The following is a 20,468-nucleotide window of genomic DNA, read 5'->3' on the forward strand; positions in this document are numbered from 1 at the left end:
TGTAACAAAATTATTTCTATGTGGACAGTTTGGCATTAAAGCGAGAAGAAACACTTGAAAATAGCTATAAGTAATAGCTACCAGTTGATAATCTATTTACTATGGATACTGCATCTATATAAACCATCAGTTGTTAATCTATTTAAAAATTATAAACCTCCCCCCCCTACCTTTCTTATGTGTAGATTTTATATCCTTTTGGTTGACTCTGACAAGGAAACTGAAGATTTTTGTTAATATTTTTCCTTGACTCTACAACACAAATAATATGATGGTCTTTTCAGGATAATATATTAATGAAAATATGATCAGTACTGTCAGTCCTTGCTTCTTCAGGAAAGAAGAGACGGAAACTTTGAGGCTGATTCCCTGCAGCCTTGCTTGATCCAGTTGTGCAAAGCAAGGGCCAAATTGTGTTGAATGTTTCCATTCTGTTTTGATAGTGTTTCCATTCTTTTTGTACCTGTATAAATGACTGAAATAGGAGTAAGACTTGGATGCATACAGAATGCATAACTTTAGTTTTTCATCTTTGGTAGGTGAGCACAACTTCCAGATCATTGAGCATCATATTTGATACTATTAGATTAGTTTAGACATGACATAGTAGTGTAGGCAGTAGTGCTCCCTATAGAAGGTATTCTAAATAATGTAAATGTTATTATTTGGGGGGGGTTTTAGGAAAAAAGATGCTTCTTGTTTTTCATTAAGAGGTTTTCATGAAATTTCACTTGCTACAAAAGAAGTGAATTATTCTCAATTCTTGCATACCACAAGATATACACACTTCTGTGCTTTATAATTTTTTTTTATTTTTTAGCAGTAATAGTGTAAAAATCCCAAATTTAATGTGTGAGGCAAAGACTTTTTGGCCAATATCTTTTACTAGCCAATTGCCCGTCAAGAATGATGGGTGGGAACAGAGGCCTGTGTCCAGCTCCCCCCCACCTTTGGAGCCGGGCCTGCTCCTCATTTTCCCCACTTTGCCGTGGGGCTGGGCCTGGCCCCCCACCCTTCCTGCTGCCAAAGCGGGGCCAGACCCACCTCCCCACCACCATATCAGGGCCAGACCTGCCAACTCCCACCCCACCTTCCTGCCACTGTTTCGGGGCTGAGCCCACCCCCCCAGTGTCCCCACTACTGTTTCTGGGGCGGGCTGAACCCACTGTGCCTCCCACCCTCCCTGTTAACGTTGTGGGGCTGGCACTGGGCCTGCCCCCCCCTCCTCACTGCCATTGTGGGGCTGGACTGGGCCCTCCCCCCATCTTCCTGCCACCATTTCAGGACTGGGCTTGCCCCCCGCAACCTCCCCACTGCTATTTCCAGGCTGGGCTGGGCCCAGCGCACCGCCCTCCATACCCTCCATTTTGGGGCCAGGCTGGGCCTGGCATGCCCCCACCCTCCCTGCCAGCTTTTCAGGGCTGGGCTGGGCCGGGCTGGGCTGCTGTCCCCCACCCTCTATTTTGGGACCGGGTTGGGCCTGGCACAACCCCCACCCTCTCTGCCACTGTTTTGGGGCTGGGCCCACTCCTTCCATCCACCCACCCCTACCATATCAGCCTGGGTCTTCTGCTCTCCACCCCCACCCTGCAACAAGCTGCCTTTTCCCCCCCTTCAGGCCTCCCCCACTGCTGCTGCATCAGCTCAGCTCTGCTGCTCCCCCCGCCCCGGTCTCAGCATGTGATAGAGAGAGGGGGCGAGGCCAGCAGCACTGGCCTCAGGCTCCCCCCCTTCCGTATTCTCTGCCTGCTGGGAGCAGAGAGGGGGGTGAGTCCAGTGCTGCTGGCCTCACCTCCCCAAGAAGCGTCCTGTTCCTGCTCCCCCCTGCGCGACTGCTGCCACCTCCAATGAGCAAAGGGGGGGGGTGCCATCCGCTCCATTTCCTCCACCTCCAGGGAGCAGGGCAGGCCCCACTCCATCCCCTGTGTCCCCACCATCATGGCAGCATTCTGCTGCACTGCCACCTCCTGTCCAGACACTGTATTTGCACTCTGATTGGTTGTTTCCATCAGCCAATAAGAGTGCAAATAAAGTGTTATGGACAGATAGACAGCCTACAGCTTTTAGGACTGACCAGCTGTATAGTTGAGATAGAGGGGTACCTTGTTCCCAAAAGCTTGTCTAAGGTCTCTCCCAATTATGGAGTTGGTCCAATAATAGATACAAGAACTGATTGCATTATCAAAAGTTCACCAGTAAAAAGAATCTGTTAGAAGCAGTTTTAGGAGATTTTGTACAAAATTACCCCCTCTTTCTATTTTATAATTTAAAAATAATACAGTTCTGTAATTTTTCTTACTTTAAAAGCAGCAACATTATGAGAGATTATCCATTTCTTTAATGGAAGGGGTAAAGTGAGGAGGGTCATGTTTTGCTGCCAGTCACAGATATGAGAACACCTTTCTTATTAGCAAATAAAATGAAAAAAGTGGTTTGAAGGTGATAAAGGATAATGAAAAAGGTTTGGTTTCTGAAATGCAGTATAATAATTAGGTAACTTGTAAAAATATTAATTCCAAATTATCTGTTCTTTAAACTCTTGGACTAATAAGTAAATAAGTTAGTATAGCAGTTTGAAATAAATCATTATTACCTTTGTCTGTTTCTTTCAGGTGTTTTGAGGAAACATACGATGGTCAAACATAAATTATTCCTTGTTTTCAAACTGCAGTATTATATCAATTTAAAATATAAATGCTTTATATACATAGACATATATGATGACTGTCACTCATATTCTAGTATGACTACTACTGATACTGGAAATCAGTTTCCACATGTAAGGTTCAAGAAACATGCCAGTTGGTTTACGTTCCCTCCTACTGTTGGTTGAAGTGGCACAATGATGTTCTGTTGCTCATTCTTCTTCCTTCATAGCAGAGTGCCAAGCTCATCTATCATGGGCCCATATCCTCCCAGGTCATTAAATGCAGCCCGGTAGACTGTATGTGCTGCTTGATGCAATCCTTGTAGCGGAATTTGGGATGGCCAACCTTCTTACTGACTTTTTGAAATTCACTTTACAGAACTCTCTTAGGCAATCAATTTTTTGTCCATAGGTATGATATGGCCAACCCAGGTCATTTGCTTCCTTGCTAACATGGCTTCTACACTTGGCATGGCTGCCAGTCATAGTACTTCATCATTGGTGATTTTGTCAGACCATTTAATCCCCATTATGCTGTGTAGGTGGCGTTGTTGCAAGCAGTAAAGTTTTTTGATATGGCGATGAAAAAGGGGACACGTGTCTAATGAGTATAGGAGGCAAATAAGCAATCAGTTTTGTAAACTTGGCATGGCATTTTGTAGACACTTTGACCCCCTGTCTTGTCCATAGTCTTTTTTGTAGGTGACCAAAAGAGGATGGAGCTGGCTGTAGTGCTAGGGACAGACATTCAAAAAGCCTAAGCCTGAATTGATTCAATCTTTGCAGGTTAATCTAACCTGGCTAGACTAAACCAGTTTGTAATCATCCAGACATCCTTCTGGACTGAAAAAATGCAGGCACATGCCTGCAGTGGTTCATGTTAGAAGTCAGGGGATGTTAGAGCAGCCCTCCCTTCCCTTCCTTAGTGCTGAGCTGAGGAGGGTGTGGCCAGGCCCAGGCAGGATGCTCTGGTTAGGGAGGGGTCACCTCACTTCTGACCAGCTCAGCGGGGAATTGATAACAGTTTTTTATCTCCCCATTAAGAAAACAGAGGGACATTACCAGCTACCTGATGATTTGACCTTTGTCCCATCTGCTATAGCACAGACCATAGTCAGCATGTGATCTGCTAGCTAAAGCTGTGTGTCTGTGTAAGGCAGAGGGGACAGTGGAATTCCTGCTTAGAGGTGGGGGGGAGGAGAGCAGAAACCAGGCAGACTCCTGCTGTCTCTGCCTGAGCGGCAGCCAGGGAGCAGAGAGGAGGGGCCAGCCCTGCTGTGTAGCAGAGAGCCCAGAGAGCTGCCAGGATGTTGAGGGAGTCTGATTTAACTTAAACCATCAAGGGGTCTGGGACAGACATTGAATAAACGAGTTTGACCCAAATCCGTTAAGTCTGATACTAAATTCAGCCAGGTTTATCTCAAACCAGTTTCAGCCATTTTCAAACTGGTTTATGTGTACTGAACATGTGTTCTGTTACAAGTTTAAACCAGTTTCTGATCACTTAAACTAATTTATATGTAATGTCTGTCCCTAGCCTAAGTGTGCTGAAAGTCCTTTGTCAATGCTGGTGTCATTGGTAACTGTGCTACCTAGGTAGCAGAATGACTTGATGTTGTTTAATTGTCTGCCATTCAGTTTTATTACTGGTGGTGATGGAAGTGATGGATTTCTGCCAGGAGGTGGTCGGTACAGGACTTTGCTTTTCTTTACAGTAATACAGAGGCCAAAAAGGAATGGAGCTTGGGCAAAGGAATTCAGTAAATGTTGCAGGTCATTCTCAGAAAGGGACACACACACACACACACTTATGTATATATGAATGGTCCTGGCCTCCATGCAAATGGAGCCCCTGACCCCAGTCTGTGGAGGCTGCCTGGCATGTCTGCTGGAGGCTGGGATTTGGGGTACAGGCACTCCTATTTGTGGGATGTGCTCACTGATGGAGACTCTGAAGGACTGGGTGAGGGAGCTCCAGAAGGAGGTGACCAGACTGTGAACCATCAGGGAACATGAGGAGGATATCAGTGCTTACTGCCAGGCTCGGTACCTGGAGAAGGATGCTACAGAAACCAGGCAGAAGAGTGAGCTTCAGCAAGGTGCTCCTACAGATGGAGAGTGGAAATTGGTCACATCAGGCCCAAAGCGACAATGTGTGTCAGCTGCTTCACTTATAGTGCTGCACAACAACTACGCATCCCTAACAACATCAACAGATGAGGCATTCACATCCTCCACACCGAGGACAGGACAGGAACAGCCACCCTCACCAAAGAAGAAATGAAAGGTGATTGTTATGGGAGACTCTTTACTGCAGGGAACAGAAGGTGCCATCTGTCATCCAGACCCCTTAGTTCAAGAGGTCTGCTGCCTTCCAGGAGCCAGGATCCAAGATATAATAGTGAGGATCCCAAAGCTGGTCCACCCTACAGACCACTACCCCATGCTCCTTGTCCACATGGGTACCAACAACACGGCGATAAACAACCCCAAGAGAACCATGAGTGACTACAAGACCATGGGGGCAAAGCTCAAGGAGCTAGGAGCACAAGTGGTCTTCTCAATCCTCCCAGTTAGAGGCCGTGGTTGTCAAAGGGAGGAATGCATTGAAGAAGTCAACTGAAGGCTTTGGAGATGGTGTCACTGTGTTGGCTTTGGATTCCTTGAACTTGGTATGCAATTCAGTGGTACTGGTTTGCATGCAAGAGATGGTATCCACCTCATGGGCAGAGGGAAGAAGCTCTTCTCTACAAGAATCGCTGCCTTGCTGAGGAGGGCTTTGAACAAGCATGTCCGGGGGAGTAAAGGTAGATTCCACTGCTGGACCTAAATCCTGTGGCCAAGATGACCCAGGGGAGGGTATTCATGTAGGGGACTTTTGGATGAGTACTAATGCCCTGAGACACTTGTAGAGTGACAGAAAACCTGGGATGACAAGGGGTGAACTCAGGTATCTTTATGGGAATGCCAGAAGCATGGGCAATAAACACAATGAACTAGCACTCGTTCTGGCAGACAAAAGTGCTTAGCAAGCGTTCAGGTGCAGTCACCCTTCTTCAGTCATAGAGAGTTTCTTCTGTACTCCCTGTGACTGAAGAAGTGTGACTGCACCTGAAAGCTTGCTAAGAACTTCTTCCAACAACTCAGTTGGTCTAATAAAAGATATCACATCTACTTAAAGAACCTTGCCTGCCGATGTCTTTAGACAAGCACAGCTACAACCAAAATCCCAGCTTCTGGCAGACAAGGAATTTGACATCATTGGGTTGATAAAGGACCTGGTGGTCCTTTATCAACCAGCCAGCACTAAAGATTTGATTGTCGTGGATGACTTCAACTACCCTGACATCTGTTGGGAAGACCATTCAGCCAGGTCCAGCTGGTCAACCAACTTCTTGGCAGCTATAGACAGCATGTTCTTGATACAGGCTGTGGAGGGACTGATTAGAGGTAAAGCCACTCTGGACTTCGTGCTGACCAAAGGGGAAGACACGGTAGGATTGGAGGACTCTCGGCAACAGTGATCATAATCTGATTAGATTCACCATCCACCAAAAGAATGGGAATCCTGTCAGCAGAACAGAAGTCCTAGACTTCAGAAGAGCAAACTTTAGTAAACTCAGGAGTCTAGTTAGTAAGGTCCTTCACAATCAGTGATTGGACGATTTGGGAGTTCAGGAATGGTGGTGCTTCCTTAAGGAGGCAACTCTTACTTCTCAAAAAGAGAGCATCCCCATGTAGTCACAAAGAGATAACAGGGCCAAGAGACCCACTTGGCTCAACAGGGACAGGGAACTTCTGAAAGAGAAAAAAGAAGCATACATGCAATGGAAAAATGGTTCAGCATCCAGAGAGGAGTACACTCATATGGCTAGAGTCTGCAGATATGAGACAAGGAAAGCCAAGGCATGCATGGAGATCAAGCTGGCAACAGAAATAAAAGATAATAAGAAGTCCTTCTATAGGTACATAGGGAGCAAGAAAAAAATCAAGCTCCACTGTGGGACCCCCTACTGAATACCTGTTGGGGAGGAGTGCAGCCCACAGTGGATTCCTGTGAAAAGGCAGAGCTCTTAAATACTCACTTCACATCAGTATTCTTGAAATCAGATGGTAACTTGTCACCTGCTCAGAGGCCCAGAGAATAGAGGGAAGACTGCAGTCCACATGAAATCAGTCTGGGACAGGTGAGGGTACTCTTAGTATATCTGGACATTTTCAAGTCTGCTGGCCAGATGACCTACATCCAAGAGTCCTCAAAGAACTGGCTGAATTCATAGCAGTGACTCTGGCAAGGCTATTCAAAGAGTCATGAAACTCAGGAGTGGTCCTGAATGACTGGAAGAAGGCTAACCATGGTATCCATCTTTAAGAAAGGGAAGAGGGACGACCCTGCAAACTATAGACCGGTCAGTCTTGACTTTGGTCCTGGGAAAAATCTTTGAAAAAATTGTCAAGGAGACCATCAACTACAAGCTCATAACTGGTGGGGTATTAAGAGGCAGCCAGCACGACTTTGTTAAGGGGAAGTGATGCCTAACAAACCTGGTGTCTTTTTATGACCAGGTAACTAACCAGCTGGACTTTGGACACGTGAGGCTGACATCATCTACCTAGACTTCAGCAAGGCCTTTGATATTGTTTCCCATGAGATTCTCTCAATTCAGTTGGAGGGTACTGGCCTAGACTAGTCTACAGTGAGGTGGGTTGGCAACTGGCTCAGAGGCTGGTCCCAGAGAGTTGTAATCCATGGGATGGCCTCATCCTGGAGGGCTGTCTTGAGTGGTGTCCCCCAGAGATCAGTGCTTGGGCCTGTACTCTTTAATATCTTTATCAATGATTTGGATGAGGGAGTGGAAAGTGCAATGATTACATTTGTGGCTGACACCAAGCTGTGGGGAAATGTGCGCACATCTGAGGACAGGGTAAGGATCCAGGATGACCTCAACAGATTGGTACAGTGGGCTAAACACAATCAGATGAGGTACAATAGGGACAAGTGCTGGGTCCTTCACCTGGGTAGGAAGAAGCTTCACCATAACTATATGATCTGTGGTGGTCCGCTGGCTGACAGTGCATCTAAAAGGGACCTGACAGTTGACCAGAGGATGAATATAAGCCAACAGTGCGATGAAGTTGCCAGCAGGGCAAATACAACTCTGGCATGTATCGGTATCCAGAAAAGTGCTCCTCCTCCTCCTCCTCCTTTATTCAGCGTTAATGAGGCCACAGATGGAGTATTGTGTCCAGTTCTGGGCACCACACTTCAAGAAGGATGTGGATAAGCTTGAAAGGGTACAGAGAAGGACCACCTGTATGATTAGGGGCTTGGTGGTTAGACCCTATGAGGAGAGACTACAAGAACTGGGTTTATTCAGTCTGAGTAAGAGAAAACTGAGGTGACTTGATAGCTGCCTACTAGGCGTGTACAAAGCGGGCCCTATTCAATTTGGATTTGGATTTTGCCCGAATCAGGGACAGTGATTCGATTAGTTGATTCAGATCACTGTCCCTGATATGATTTGGCTGAATCTGAATCTGGAGATTTGATGTTGATTCAGAGAATCAGCGATTTGGACGTAGACACAGCTTTAAAAGTTTTTTCTACATACCTTGAGGTAGCAGGCGTGGCTTGTGATTGCTGCGATGCTGGGCGCATGAAGCATCCCACGTGGGGGGGTGCTCCATGTGCTCGGTGGTCTCCCTGCATGCTCGCCAGTGGACTGGTCCACTCCCCAGTCTGTTGCCAAGCATGCTGGGGAGCCCCCTATGCTTCTGTGGGACACTCCATGTGCCCCAGCATTGTAGCACTTACGAGTTGCCTGCTACCTAGAGGTATGTAGAAAAAACATGTAAAAGCTGTGTCTATGTCCAAATCTCCGAATCTTTCCAAATCTCTCTGAATCAATTTGGAGGGTTCCGATTTGATTTGGAGAGATTAAGGGGTTCTGTGATTTGGAGATTCGGCTGCTGAATCAGGCCGAATCTCTGCTGAATCGAATCAAGGACCGAAGCTTTGCACAGCCCTACTGCCTACAAGTATGTCAGGGGTGAACACCAAGATCTAGGGGAGCAACTCGTTAGAAAGGCAGCCCTTGGGAGGACAAGGACCAAAGGGCATAAGCTACTTGAGGAAAAATTTAGGCTAGACATAAGGAAAAACTTCTTTTCTGTAAGGGTATCTAGAATCTGGAACACACTCCTAGCAGAGGTGGTGCAGTCACCATCCCTGGAGGTATTCAAGAGCAGGCTGGACAAGCACCTCGTTGAGCTCATTTGAGCCCAACTACCCTCTGCCCATGGCAGGAACCAGACTTCATAATCTTACAGGTCCCTTCCAGTCCTCCTATTCTATGATTCTACACACACACACACACACACACACACACACACACACACATATATCTAAAACATAATATATATATAATTGTTGTATAGGGTAAAGTTTAGACAAGAACTGTTGGAAAAACGCTGGATGGAGAAAAAGGAACTGGCCCTCCAAGAAGCACATGAGGAAGAAGAAAGGCAAAGACGTCTTGAAGCCCTCCGACAACAGGTGCTTTTATATCCTGCATTTTGTATTTCCTATGTATTTAAATTACTAATATTTACATAAATATTATGTGAAAGTTACAAAAACAGTCCCTCAACATCAGGAAACAAAAATATTAATGGTTTTGTAGGAACATTAACACTGGCACATTACATATCCTGTATGTTAGAAGCTATTGACAAATGAATGTAGATAAATACAAATTTCTCTGTTTAACCCATTTTCTCTTTTTCTGTGGTTGTTTTTTCTTTTTGGTTTTTCTTGACTCTGTGCAAAGGGTGAAAACAAGGATTGTAAATAACCCTGAGCCCTGAAAAGGGGCTTGAGTAGTACACAGATTCTCGGTACAAGGCTGAGTTTAGCTCTCTCTAAGGCTGGTGTAGGTCACAAAAAACTGTGTTCCAAGTAAAATTTGTTAAAGCCTGCTGACTCAGATTTTTTACTTTAACTTTTTTCTTGCTTGTCTTTGAATATTTGCATTTTTATTAGTAAATTTCCTTGATTTTTTTTTTCAAAGGATTATAAAGGAAAAATTATGGTTGTGATTCTGTGTACTTCATTACTAGGGTACAGGGAAAGGGTGATTTTTTTTTGTGGTCATTCTAATTCTGTATTATTCTGGAAGTGAGGCTCTAAGGGAAAGGGCATAGGAAAATATAAACAAACCTCAACATTTGTTTGGCTGCTATTTAATCCTATTTAATCTTTATAAAAACCTGCTTCCAGTCAGTTAGTAATAATATTTTTAAGAACTTAATTCAGTTAAAATATTCTGTGCTCATACCCACATCATTTTGGTATATTAGTGTATTCTAAAAATATTTAAAAATCTTTGTTATTAATCAGTTGAACTACATTGCCTTTGTTTTCATACCAGAAAGTATTTTTGTCGTGCTGGCAGCAAGCTTGGTTGTAAAGTCAGTGAACTCTTAAATTGTAGAGACTGATCTTGCTTGGTTATTAAAGTACCCACCAAAGCTGCTTTTATCGGGATAACTGAGTTCCACTTAAATTATTCGTCTAACCACTATTTTTAACTCCATTTACACCTAGTATTATTGAAATCTTGTTCTGTGAAATACACACCTTAGCTTTTATGTGGAGCAGTTAAAGTTAGTATAATGGAGCCAGGGGTGTTGAAGCTGGGCCACAGTGCAGCCAGGAAAGCAAGAGAGAGCAAAAGGGAGCCAAGTGATGTGTGCATTTCCCTGGAAAGAAGTCCTGTGTGTTCTGGTCCCTGCTCCCAGGGCTGCATATTAATTTTACATTAGTTAGTCAATGAATCAAACACAGAAATAATCCTGGGAGCTTCTGCTCCTTCTATCTCTCTGGCCTTATGACTCTCACATTGTTAGCTACCCACTGACCCAGCTTCAACTAGAGATGCAGAGGGTACTGTTCTCTAGCTTGTCAGTTAGACAGTTTCTTGGAGGTAGGTAGTAAGCTATGGATTTGAATGTCCTCAGGAGTGCTGTTAAGCACCCAGTGCTTGGGTGCTTGATTTACCCTCACATTTGGTATACTTTGGAACCTGTATGGACAAAGTCACCTAGGGTGGAATTCAGTTCCCTTTTGTGTACATAAATGGAAGTTTTTCCAGCCATGTAAATAGCCTTTTTTGGCACTTCTGCACAGTTTGCAATTATTTTCCCCTGTGTTACCTATGCAGTATGGATGCAAAAGTGTAAGTGCAGTAGGCTACTCACTGGACAGGAATCTATGTGACTACATCCAATGGACTCATGTATGCCATAAATTTGTGTAAAAAACAATGAACAAACGAACTGGACAAAAAGCAGTGTCTAGTGGCAGTTAGATGCTGAAGGAAGAGGGTCTTTCCCTGTTTTAGCCTCAATTGCACTCTGCTACCTGCTATGAGAGATCAGCTGTCTAAGCATCATTTACTTAGCTCTTTTCAGCCTGTGATACAAAATTGATACTTAATTTATTCACTAGCTGTTTAACTGGGGATATTCAAAGGCATTCGAGACATATCAAAAGCTCTTTTTTTTTAAAGTACATTTCCCCCACATTTACACACAAATGCAGGTAATTTCTCATCTCCTCATCCACCTTTCCCTGATTTTTTGGATTTTGCTGTAACTCTTTAATTCAGTAGAGGAAGTTGAAGGCAGTAGTGGCTACATCCTTATAACTTCAAAAACAATTGTTTGGATCTAGATGGAGGGTGCCTGTTTTTTGTGTGATTCAGAGTTTGATAGATAGGGTCCTGCTCATTTCCCATGTGAAGGCAGAGAACCAACACAGTGAAAAGACAAGTGGTACTGGTAAGGAATTTCTCTTTCGTAAACTTAACTCCAGTCAGATGGTGTCAGTTGTCTGTCTAGTAAATATTTGTATGTCATATTGCTTAGGTTGCAATTGTTGCAGAATTTGATCCAGCTAGAATGATGGCTGACACAGTGGCATCTAAAGCTAGAATGGGCATTGGAACTGAAGAAGAATTTATTCTTCAAAGGCCGCTGTTTAAGTTGCATACATATAGTGAACAACAGGTAATTGCCTCTATCATGTAATTTATAGTATGCAAATTAATATATCAAAAATAGAAATATGAATAATGGAAAGTAAATTTCATGAATTAATACAAAAATGTTGAGAAGTTTGTTTGAGAAATCTTAATATTGTTAAAATGAATGAAGTAAACCTTTTGATGTGTATTATGCTTATATCTAAGACTACTGATTTTTCTCCTGTGTTAGCATCAAGCTAGATGTTTAAGTCAAGTTTGTCCTGACTGAAAACACCATATGAAGGGAGAGACACTGTTGTGAGAGTGTCTATAATGCGAACATCTTTTAATGAAAGAGTGCTCATTCCATAGTCTCAGAGTCCTATAGAACACGAAGTATATAGTACACTGTACAGTATATAGTTTAGTACAGTATATAGTATAATCAGTATATGTTTAACTTTAGAGCATGGGCATCCTGTTGGAATTTAATATGTATGGGTTAGATGGAGGCGGTATAGAGCCTGGTCAGCCAGAAAGAAAAACACCAAATTGGAATAATTATACTCTTATACTCAGAATAAGATTGCTGGGGGCCATTCCTACTTCTTCCGGAAATAGAAATTAAGAAAGGGTACAACAGGTTTATTGATTGATTGTTTTTGCCCCACATGCTATATCCGTATGTTTAAAAATACCGTTTATGTTCTCGTATAAAAATGCAGAAAGTGTACTTAAAAGCAGTGGTACACTATTTTAACAGAACACATTTTGCTCTGGTTTACCCTGAAGTTAGATGCTACTTGTCATTAATGTTGTCCAGCACTTTCCATTATAAAGGCCTGTTTTTGCTTATAACTTTGCCAAACTGTAATAATTCAGGCTGAAACGTTTCTATGTTGTCTGCCTGGGGTTCATGTGTTTATTTTGGGGTTCACGTGTTTATTTTGGAGTGTGTGCTGGAGCTCTTTCAGCTAAAGTCTGCCTGTGCTGCGCATGGTCCTTTCCCTCATGCTTCTTTTGTGCTGATCATCCTGCACATGCACTGTCCCCAGCATGATTGATGCTCAGTACTGGGGTAGCCCGGGTCATTCTGCACAATCTCTACTTGTGGGGGCAAATTCCAATCCTCTCTGTTTTGCACCAGTGTTGCTCAGGTAGAAAGGAATTGGAGAAGGAAGTAACCAAGCTGCATGTAGAGGGATGGGGATATAGAAATCAGAGATTGAGGGTGGATTAGGAGCAGAGGAAAAGAAAGGAGGTAATAGGAGGTGGATAGTGTGAATTGGAAAAGGGTCAGCACTTGGATTTCAATCTGAGAGCCCTCAGCCTCTGTGTTCCTTTGCTGCTAGTAATTATCTGTGAAACTCACTGGCAAAGCATGTCTCATCTCATGCTGTAGTGATTGGGCCACAAAGCAGTTAACAGACTAGTATTGCTGCCTTGCATACCACTGGTTCAGGTGCTAATTGCTTAATTGGGAATCACTATGGTTTCCTGTTATGAAGATTGTTTTTTTTTTTAATTAGGAAATTACGTTTAAAACCTTTAAAAGAATGTTAAGATTGAAAAATCAAGAGGCCAAAGGTTAGAAAATGCCAGAATGTAGTTTCTCTTTTGCAAAAGGATTATCTTTAAATATATGATAATATATGTGTATGATCACATATTATTTTTCTCAGGGGGACCTTTACCTCATGTAGTGCAGAGGATGGATAATGTTTGGGGAGTCAGGGTATGTAGTGAACGACGCTGTTTGATAGTATTCCTGCTTTATTTGATGAGCTGGAAGGTTTATTTGTTGAAGTTGGAAGGTGTGTAGCGAATGAGGTAGGGAACTGTAGGAAGAAAATGGACGGTCTGTGCTTTAACTATATAAAGTGCTGTAAAATGCTTGGTACTCTGAAAAAGCAGGCCTTCAAGTTCACAGTTTGGAAATCCAAAATTTGGGGATCCTTTTGACAATTTTCATTGCATTTCTCTGGCTTTAATTGTTCATCTGTGTAAAAAAAAAATAAAATAAAAAAGAGGGGGGTAATATTACTACTTACTGGATAATATTACTACTCATTCACAAAGAAGTACTGTGAAGTAGGGCTGTGCAAAGCTTCAGTAGCTGATTAGATTCGGAGGAGATTTAGCCTGATTCGGGGACCGAATCTCCAAATCTGAATCAAATCGGGAGACCAATTAAAAGCTCTGAATTGATTCAGATGCTTTGAATCAATTCGGAAAAGATTCAGCCACTTCAGAGATTCAGCCATAGATTAAACAGGCAGCTGATACAGCTGCCTCCAGTTGGTAAGTCTGTTAGGGTTGGAGGATGGGAGAGGGAAGGGGCATAGGGGAGGGAGGGATTGGGACTGGGACAAGTTGCCCAGTTGAGGTGGGGGGGGCATGTTACTTGGGGAGGGGGGTGGGGGGGCTAGGATGCAGGCATGGCAGTGCTGGGAACAAGGGCTCTGCCCTGATGCTACTTGGCCAGCCGGGGGGGGGGGAGGGGGGGCGGAGGGGATCAGGATGCGGGCACGGTTCGCTCCAAGGAGAAGGGAACAAGTGACAGCATGGCATAGCCTGTGCTCCCAGCACTGCCTCGCCCATATCCCATGCCCCCCTGTGCCGGCTGGCAAGTGACGGCAGGGCTGGGGAGCGGGGGCTACGATGCAGGTGCAGCAGCACTGGGAGCAGGGGCTATGCCATGCTGCCACCTGGAGCGAGCAGCACCTGCATCGCATCCCCCCCCCATGCACCGGCTGGGCAGGCAGCAGCAGGGCAGAACCCCCACAGTTCCCCCTGCCAGGGCAGAGGCAGGCAAAGCCAGAAGAGCCACGGGAGAAACCTCCATGGCTGCCCTGTCCAGCCCCATCCCCATCCCCCGCCCAGCCCAGACTCCTGGCACTTAAAAAAAAAAAGTCCCACACTCGCTGGCTTTGGCAGCAGTGATTAAGGGCCTCTGAGGGCTTATGGCAGAGCCCCCCTGCACAGCATGGGACAGTGGGGAACAGCAAGGATTGCCCCCACCCTTGGCACCCACACAGCAGCTGCCCTATGGTGTGGGTGGTCTAGGGTGCACATCTAGTGCAGCTCAGCACACTGTAAGAGAGCTGGGGTGGCTCCACTTGACACCCAGAGCCCAGCTTTGCGCAGCCCCAGCTCCCAGACAGTGCTCAATGCCCTGCCGAGCTGTGCTGTACTCATGCGATGTGACAGCTTCCTCATGCCAAGTGGTGTGGGGGTGGGCAATCCCTGCTGCCCCCCTGTCCTGCGCTGAGCGGAGGGGCTCTGCTATGAGTGCCCAGAGGCTCCAATCATTGCTGCTGCAGCCGGTGAGTGAGGAGTTTAAAAAAAAAGAAATAAAAAAAGCCATGCATTCACCAGCTGTAGCAGGGGCTGTGGGGGCTCTGAGCTCACATGGCAGAGCCCCCCAAAAAGCCCCCACTCCCTGATCTCCCCCCTGCCCAGCTCAGCCCCTGCTGGCCCCCCCCTCTCGGCCCCAGTCTCCTGGCACTTAAAAAAAAAAAGCCCCTCACTCACCAGCTGCAGCAGTGGCAGTTGGGGCCTCTGAGGGCTCGTGGCACAGCTCCTCCATGCAGTGTGGGGTAGTGGGGGGCAGCAGGGATCACCCACCGTGTTTGGTACCTACACAGCAGGTATCGCATTGCACAGGTGCAGTGTGGCTCAGTAGGGCACCGCGTGCTGCTTGGGAGCTAGGGAGGCTTCAGCAGTCAGCTGGAGCCCAGCATCACTCATCCCCAGTAGTCTCAGTTCCCAGACAGCGTGCGGTGCCCTGCCAAGCAGCACTGCATCTGTGCCATGGGACAGCTGCCACACAGGTGCCAGGTGGGGGGGAGGGGCAATTTGTGCTGCCCCCAACTGCCCCTCGCTGCATGGGGGGGCTCTGCCATGAGCACCCAGAGTTCCCAATTGCTGCTGCTGCAGCCGGTGTGTGAGGGGCTTTTTTTTTTAAGTGCTGGGACTAGGCTGGGGCTGAGCAGAGGATGGGGCTGAGCAGAGCAGTCATGGGGGCTTCTCCTGCCACTCCCCCTACCTGGGGAGACGCAGGCACAGCCAGAGTAGCCATGGGAGAACCTGCAGCCTCCTGGCTGTGCCTGCCTCCCCCCAGCCGATCTGAATCACCAAATCTCTCTGAATCAGCAGTGAGTCTTCTGAGCCAATTTGGCCAAATTGACTCAGGACAGTGATCTAAATCTCCTAATTGAATAACTGTTCACCAAATTGGCCAAATCTACAGACCTACTGTGAAGATGATTTGTTTAATATTCGTGAAGAACTCAGATGCCACAGCAGCATACAAGAGGAAATTAAAGTCCTGTCTTCAGGGTGGGGTTTCATGGCGTATGTTAAGAACACGGCAGCCAGACTTTAATTTGATGAAAAAGCTCAAGTTTTGGCTGGGCAGCAGTTTCTGGGGATTCCAGACCAGGAATAAGTTGATTAATTTTTCATCAGCTTTTATAGCTTTGCTGGGGGAAAGTCATGAATACTGAACGAGGCCAGAGTCATGTGTTAAAAATAGTCTGTGATCATAAAATTAAAGACTATAACATAATACATGGGCAAAAGGGGTCTGAATTAAGGTGATTCATTCTGGACTTTTTTTAACTTTTGAGGGCTCAATTTTGCAACCTTTAAGGTTATTTTTGCCCATACAGAGATTAGCTTTTTGTGATTACACCATTGTACACAATTCTGCTCATCATCACTGTATTTTATTTTAACAGATCATTTCTGACCCTAGAGTTCGTATTGAGCTAGCTCTTCGAGAAGCTGAACTTCATAACACGCTTTATGCGAAAGAGATTTTGCCAAAAATTCCTCCATTGAAGCTTCCAAGAAGGGATATGGAATCTACAGTCTTTAAAATTTAAAATACAGCACATACCAAGGATTACACCACTGTTTAACGTAGTCTATAATATGAAAACTTTCAATAAATTTCTTACATCTAGGATGCTTCATAGAACTATTTACTCCTTAGTTTGTGCAGTCATTTAAAAAAAAGCCAATCTGCATTTGCTTTGCAGTGCTCAGTAGACCATTTAACACTCCCCCACAGTCATGAATAAAGCTTCATAATGTCATATTCTTGAAGAACATGATTTACTGAAACTGTAATGTAACTATCTGGAGCCAGATCAAACCCCTGTCTCAAATGCCCAGGACGAGTATATGTGCATGGAATCTTTGTTGGATTCCCACATAGCATCATATCAGTCATGGGCTTTGCCCCTCTGAGTATCCTGGGTCTAGTCCACTATCAAATCTGATGAATCTTTGGGGATTCCTGGGGGACAGAGGCTATCAGTATGGACTGTGTGTGGCCTCTTTCTGTTTCTGGTCTTTGGTAGATTTGCAGCCCACAACCTTGGCAGTTCTTTTGGAACTTCAGGGTTACCATACGTCTGGGTCTCCCTGGACATGTCCTCTTTTTGGGTCCTCCAATCTCTATCTGGGCAGTTTTTTGAAATATGAACAAATGTCCAGGATTTTGTTCTGCTCCGCTGGTGGGAGTGGGGTGAGGGCAATTGGAGGCAGGGGACACCATGTGCATCTCTGTGTGCACACACATGTGTCTGGCATATAGCCAGGCAGAAAGTGGGACCAGCCTTGCCAGCTGGATACAGGTAAGTGTATGGGGAGTGGGGATTGGAGGGCCAGGGTTTGGGGACTGTCTGGGGGGGAGCAGGGGGTCCTGGTGCTGGGGCTGTGGCAGGGCAGGGGAGAGGTGCCTGCCCTTCCAGCAGGGGAAGGGGAGGGGGTGCCCTTTGATGGCAGTGGGGAACTCTGTGGCTGGGCTGAAGGCACAGGGGTCAATGCCCATGCATGCAGGGACAGAGTGGCCAAGACTCACTGCTAGGAAGATGTGACCAGGTTGCCTGGCGCTGCACAGGAGCCCCAGCCCAAGGCGGGGTGTGCCACAGGCCACCCCTCCTCTTTCTTCCCACCTGCAGCGGGGCTGGACTTGCTCTACTGCCAGCTGCATGAATAGGAGTCCCTGTGCTCTGGCCTGGTTGGGAGAGGGGCAGCTGGAGGCCCCCTTTGGCAGGGCTGGCAGGGAACAAGGGTCTGAAGGTTGGGAGTGAGGGGCACCAGCAGTGCTGGGGGGGGCTGTGGCTTGGGAGTGAGGGGACAGGAGGTGGGGGGCTTGTGGGTCAGGAATGTGGGGCACTGGCAGCACCAAGGGGCTGCGGGTCGGGCATGAGAGGCACCAGCAGGGACAGGGGGCTGCGGGTCAGGAGTGAAGGGCAACAGCATGGCCTGGAGGCAGGGGTGGGGAACTGAGGGTTGGGAGTGAGGAGCACTGGCATCAGCATAGTGCAGGGGGGCAAAGGACTGTGGGTCAGGAGTGATGAGCACCAGCAGGGCCAGGAGAATGCAGGTTGGGAGTGAGGGGCAGCAGCAGGGATGGGGGGCTTCAGGTTGGGAGTGAGGGGCACTAGCCGGACAAGGGGGTTGTGGGTTGAGAGTGAGGTGTCCCCCCGACAGGCATCCTCATTTTTGGAACTGCAAATATGGTAACCCTAGGAACAACATAACTAGAAACTGCTGCCCTCACTTCCCAGCAGAAAACAGCGGAGAGGACCCTCCCTACCAAGATAATGCAGGATATGGACTGGCTCTTGGTAACCACCATGCAAGCAGATGGGATTCTTTGTTTAATTGACAATGCAGATTTAAAATATTTTTACAAAATTGTCATTTTAGATGATGTATAGCTGCATCCCACAGAACTTTCATTTCAGGTTCATTGAGAATTTGATTTTTTAATTACAAAACCTCATTATCCTGAATACCTCTATTATTCCTTGATTATTATAAGAGGAAACTTAACCTTTCTCTAAATTTAGAAACCAATTTGGTGCAACATGTTTACTGCAAACCAGTCATCCAAACAATTTCATTTTGCAAATTAGTCTTTCTGAATAAATTATAAAATTAGAAATAACATTTCAGCTCTGGGATCTTTACTGTCGTGTTGAAAAGAAGCCAATATGACTAAGTTAAACAAGAGATGTCATTATGTTTTATAACTCTGTCAGCCTTTTTTAACCTTTCACTACATGTAAGAAACATGCATGCAAATAAGAAGTAGCAAATATACAGCTAGTGACTTAAATTATTCATTGTTCTTTTTTTTTTAATTGTGGTTAACTGAAAACTTGTTGTATTACTTCTCAAAGCATATATACGTATTGGAATTTCATTATACGTAAGGCACACATGCTCCACATATTATGCAGTAGTCAGAAACAACAAATATCAGAGTGCCTTTAAGATTCATGTTACAGGGGTGTAGGCCATATCGGTCTAAGGACATAGGCATACAAGGTTCTTTGGGTGAATCTGATATCTTTTACTAGACCAACTTAAAACCTTAAATTGGTCTAATAAAAGATATCTGATTCACCCAAAGAACCTTGTCTGCCTTTAAGATTCATGTACATGATTCCTTGTCTGACTCAATACTTGTATGTCCCTCATTGCCATAATTCTCTTGTGCCTCAGAGTTGTTAACAGATTGTATGCTCACAATACCTTGAGAAATAGGGAATATTTCCCCATTATACAGGTGGGAAATAGCACAGAGAAGACTAAGTGATGTCCGAGAGTCTGGGATGTTTGTTTCAATAGCTGTAACAGGCTAATTGCCTGTATCTGAGAAGTATATAAGAGAAGCCAAGGAAAGAGCCAGTCCTGCTGCCTACTCACACCAAAGGAAATACACAGGATGAAGGATCTTAAAGCCTGGTGAGCGTCCGGCTGAAAAAGCTTTATGACAGCCATGCTAGTTATGCCCATCACCTGGCGGCTTGATTGCCACATGTCTGTGCCCAAACTGCAGTGATGTTTTAATTTGTGCCATGGGTGACTTGTTGCTCTATATACAATATACTGAGCCAGCCACACAACTTGTTGGGGCCTTAAGGGGAAAGCTAGCCTTACTTCTCTTCTCCATGTATCCAAAGAGATCAGGTTGGCTTGCCTGAAAAGCTGAGTTTGTGGGGAGAGACAGTGTCCAAAAGCACAGGGTCTCAGACAGTCACTTGTTATTGTGCCTAAAGGCAGGCTTAAAAATCATTTCAGTGTTGTTTGTTGTCACAGGGTAATTGCCTTTTGCTCCTGCATAAATGCCAAGCCATGTAAAGAAAATAGATGTTTAGATGAAGCATAGATTGATTTTTGAAGCTTCAGGCATTGATCCTATGGCAACATTCTGTTATACTTAAGTTTCTATTGCTCTTATACCTCTGATAATTTGGTCCCCTTTGAAATAAATGAATGAAACTCCACTGCAGTCCATTGGAGCACATCTGTGCTAAGTTACAGCACCAGACAGTTTGGCTCAGTGATTCGTATTTTATATTTGAGGCTGCAGCGTGGATTTCGAACCTACTTCAGAATGAGGGTAAAACATGGAAGGAACATGACAATGATGCCTGACATTTTTTGTGCAGTGAACAAAGAGAAGGTTAGCTTACAGGTGCACCGCATGGAGTATATACTGAAGCAGCAGTTCCTTTATGTTGTAACATTTGCATAGTATACCCTTCCCCAACACCTTCAGTTTGGAAGGAGATGGTGCTATATCATTTCCCTCAACCCTGCTCCTTGGAGATGTTAATTAGAATCAATCAACACCACATTTTTTATTATAAATGGACATTTTCTCAAGAACATTTCCTAGAAAATTTTCCATAAAAGTACATAGGGAGTCTATGGAATGGCCTTCATTGGAAGTTTTCAAGAAAAGGCTGGATAGGTATCTATCTGAG

General features: G+C 45.3%; 1 protein-coding gene across 5 annotated transcripts in view; it reads left to right on the forward strand.

The window, feature by feature from the left end:
• CCDC148 (coiled-coil domain containing 148) overlaps positions 1-16,775 on the forward strand; it is a 161,405-nt gene extending 144,630 nt beyond the window's left edge. For all 5 annotated transcript variants that reach the window (XM_019480300.2, XM_019480307.2, XM_019480304.2 and 2 more), the window contains 3 exons: positions 9,086-9,203; positions 11,576-11,716; positions 16,416-16,775. In XM_019480300.2, coding sequence (XP_019335845.1) covers positions 9,086-9,203; positions 11,576-11,716; positions 16,416-16,562 — 406 coding nt within the window. In that variant the 3' untranslated portion in view covers positions 16,563-16,775. The remainder of the gene's footprint in view (positions 1-9,085; positions 9,204-11,575; positions 11,717-16,415) is intronic.
• The last annotated feature ends 3,693 nt before the right edge of the window (positions 16,776-20,468 follow it).

Source organism: Alligator mississippiensis, chromosome 4 (genome assembly GCF_030867095.1).
Source record: "Alligator mississippiensis isolate rAllMis1 chromosome 4, rAllMis1, whole genome shotgun sequence".
Taxonomy (NCBI): Eukaryota; Metazoa; Chordata; order Crocodylia; family Alligatoridae; genus Alligator; species Alligator mississippiensis.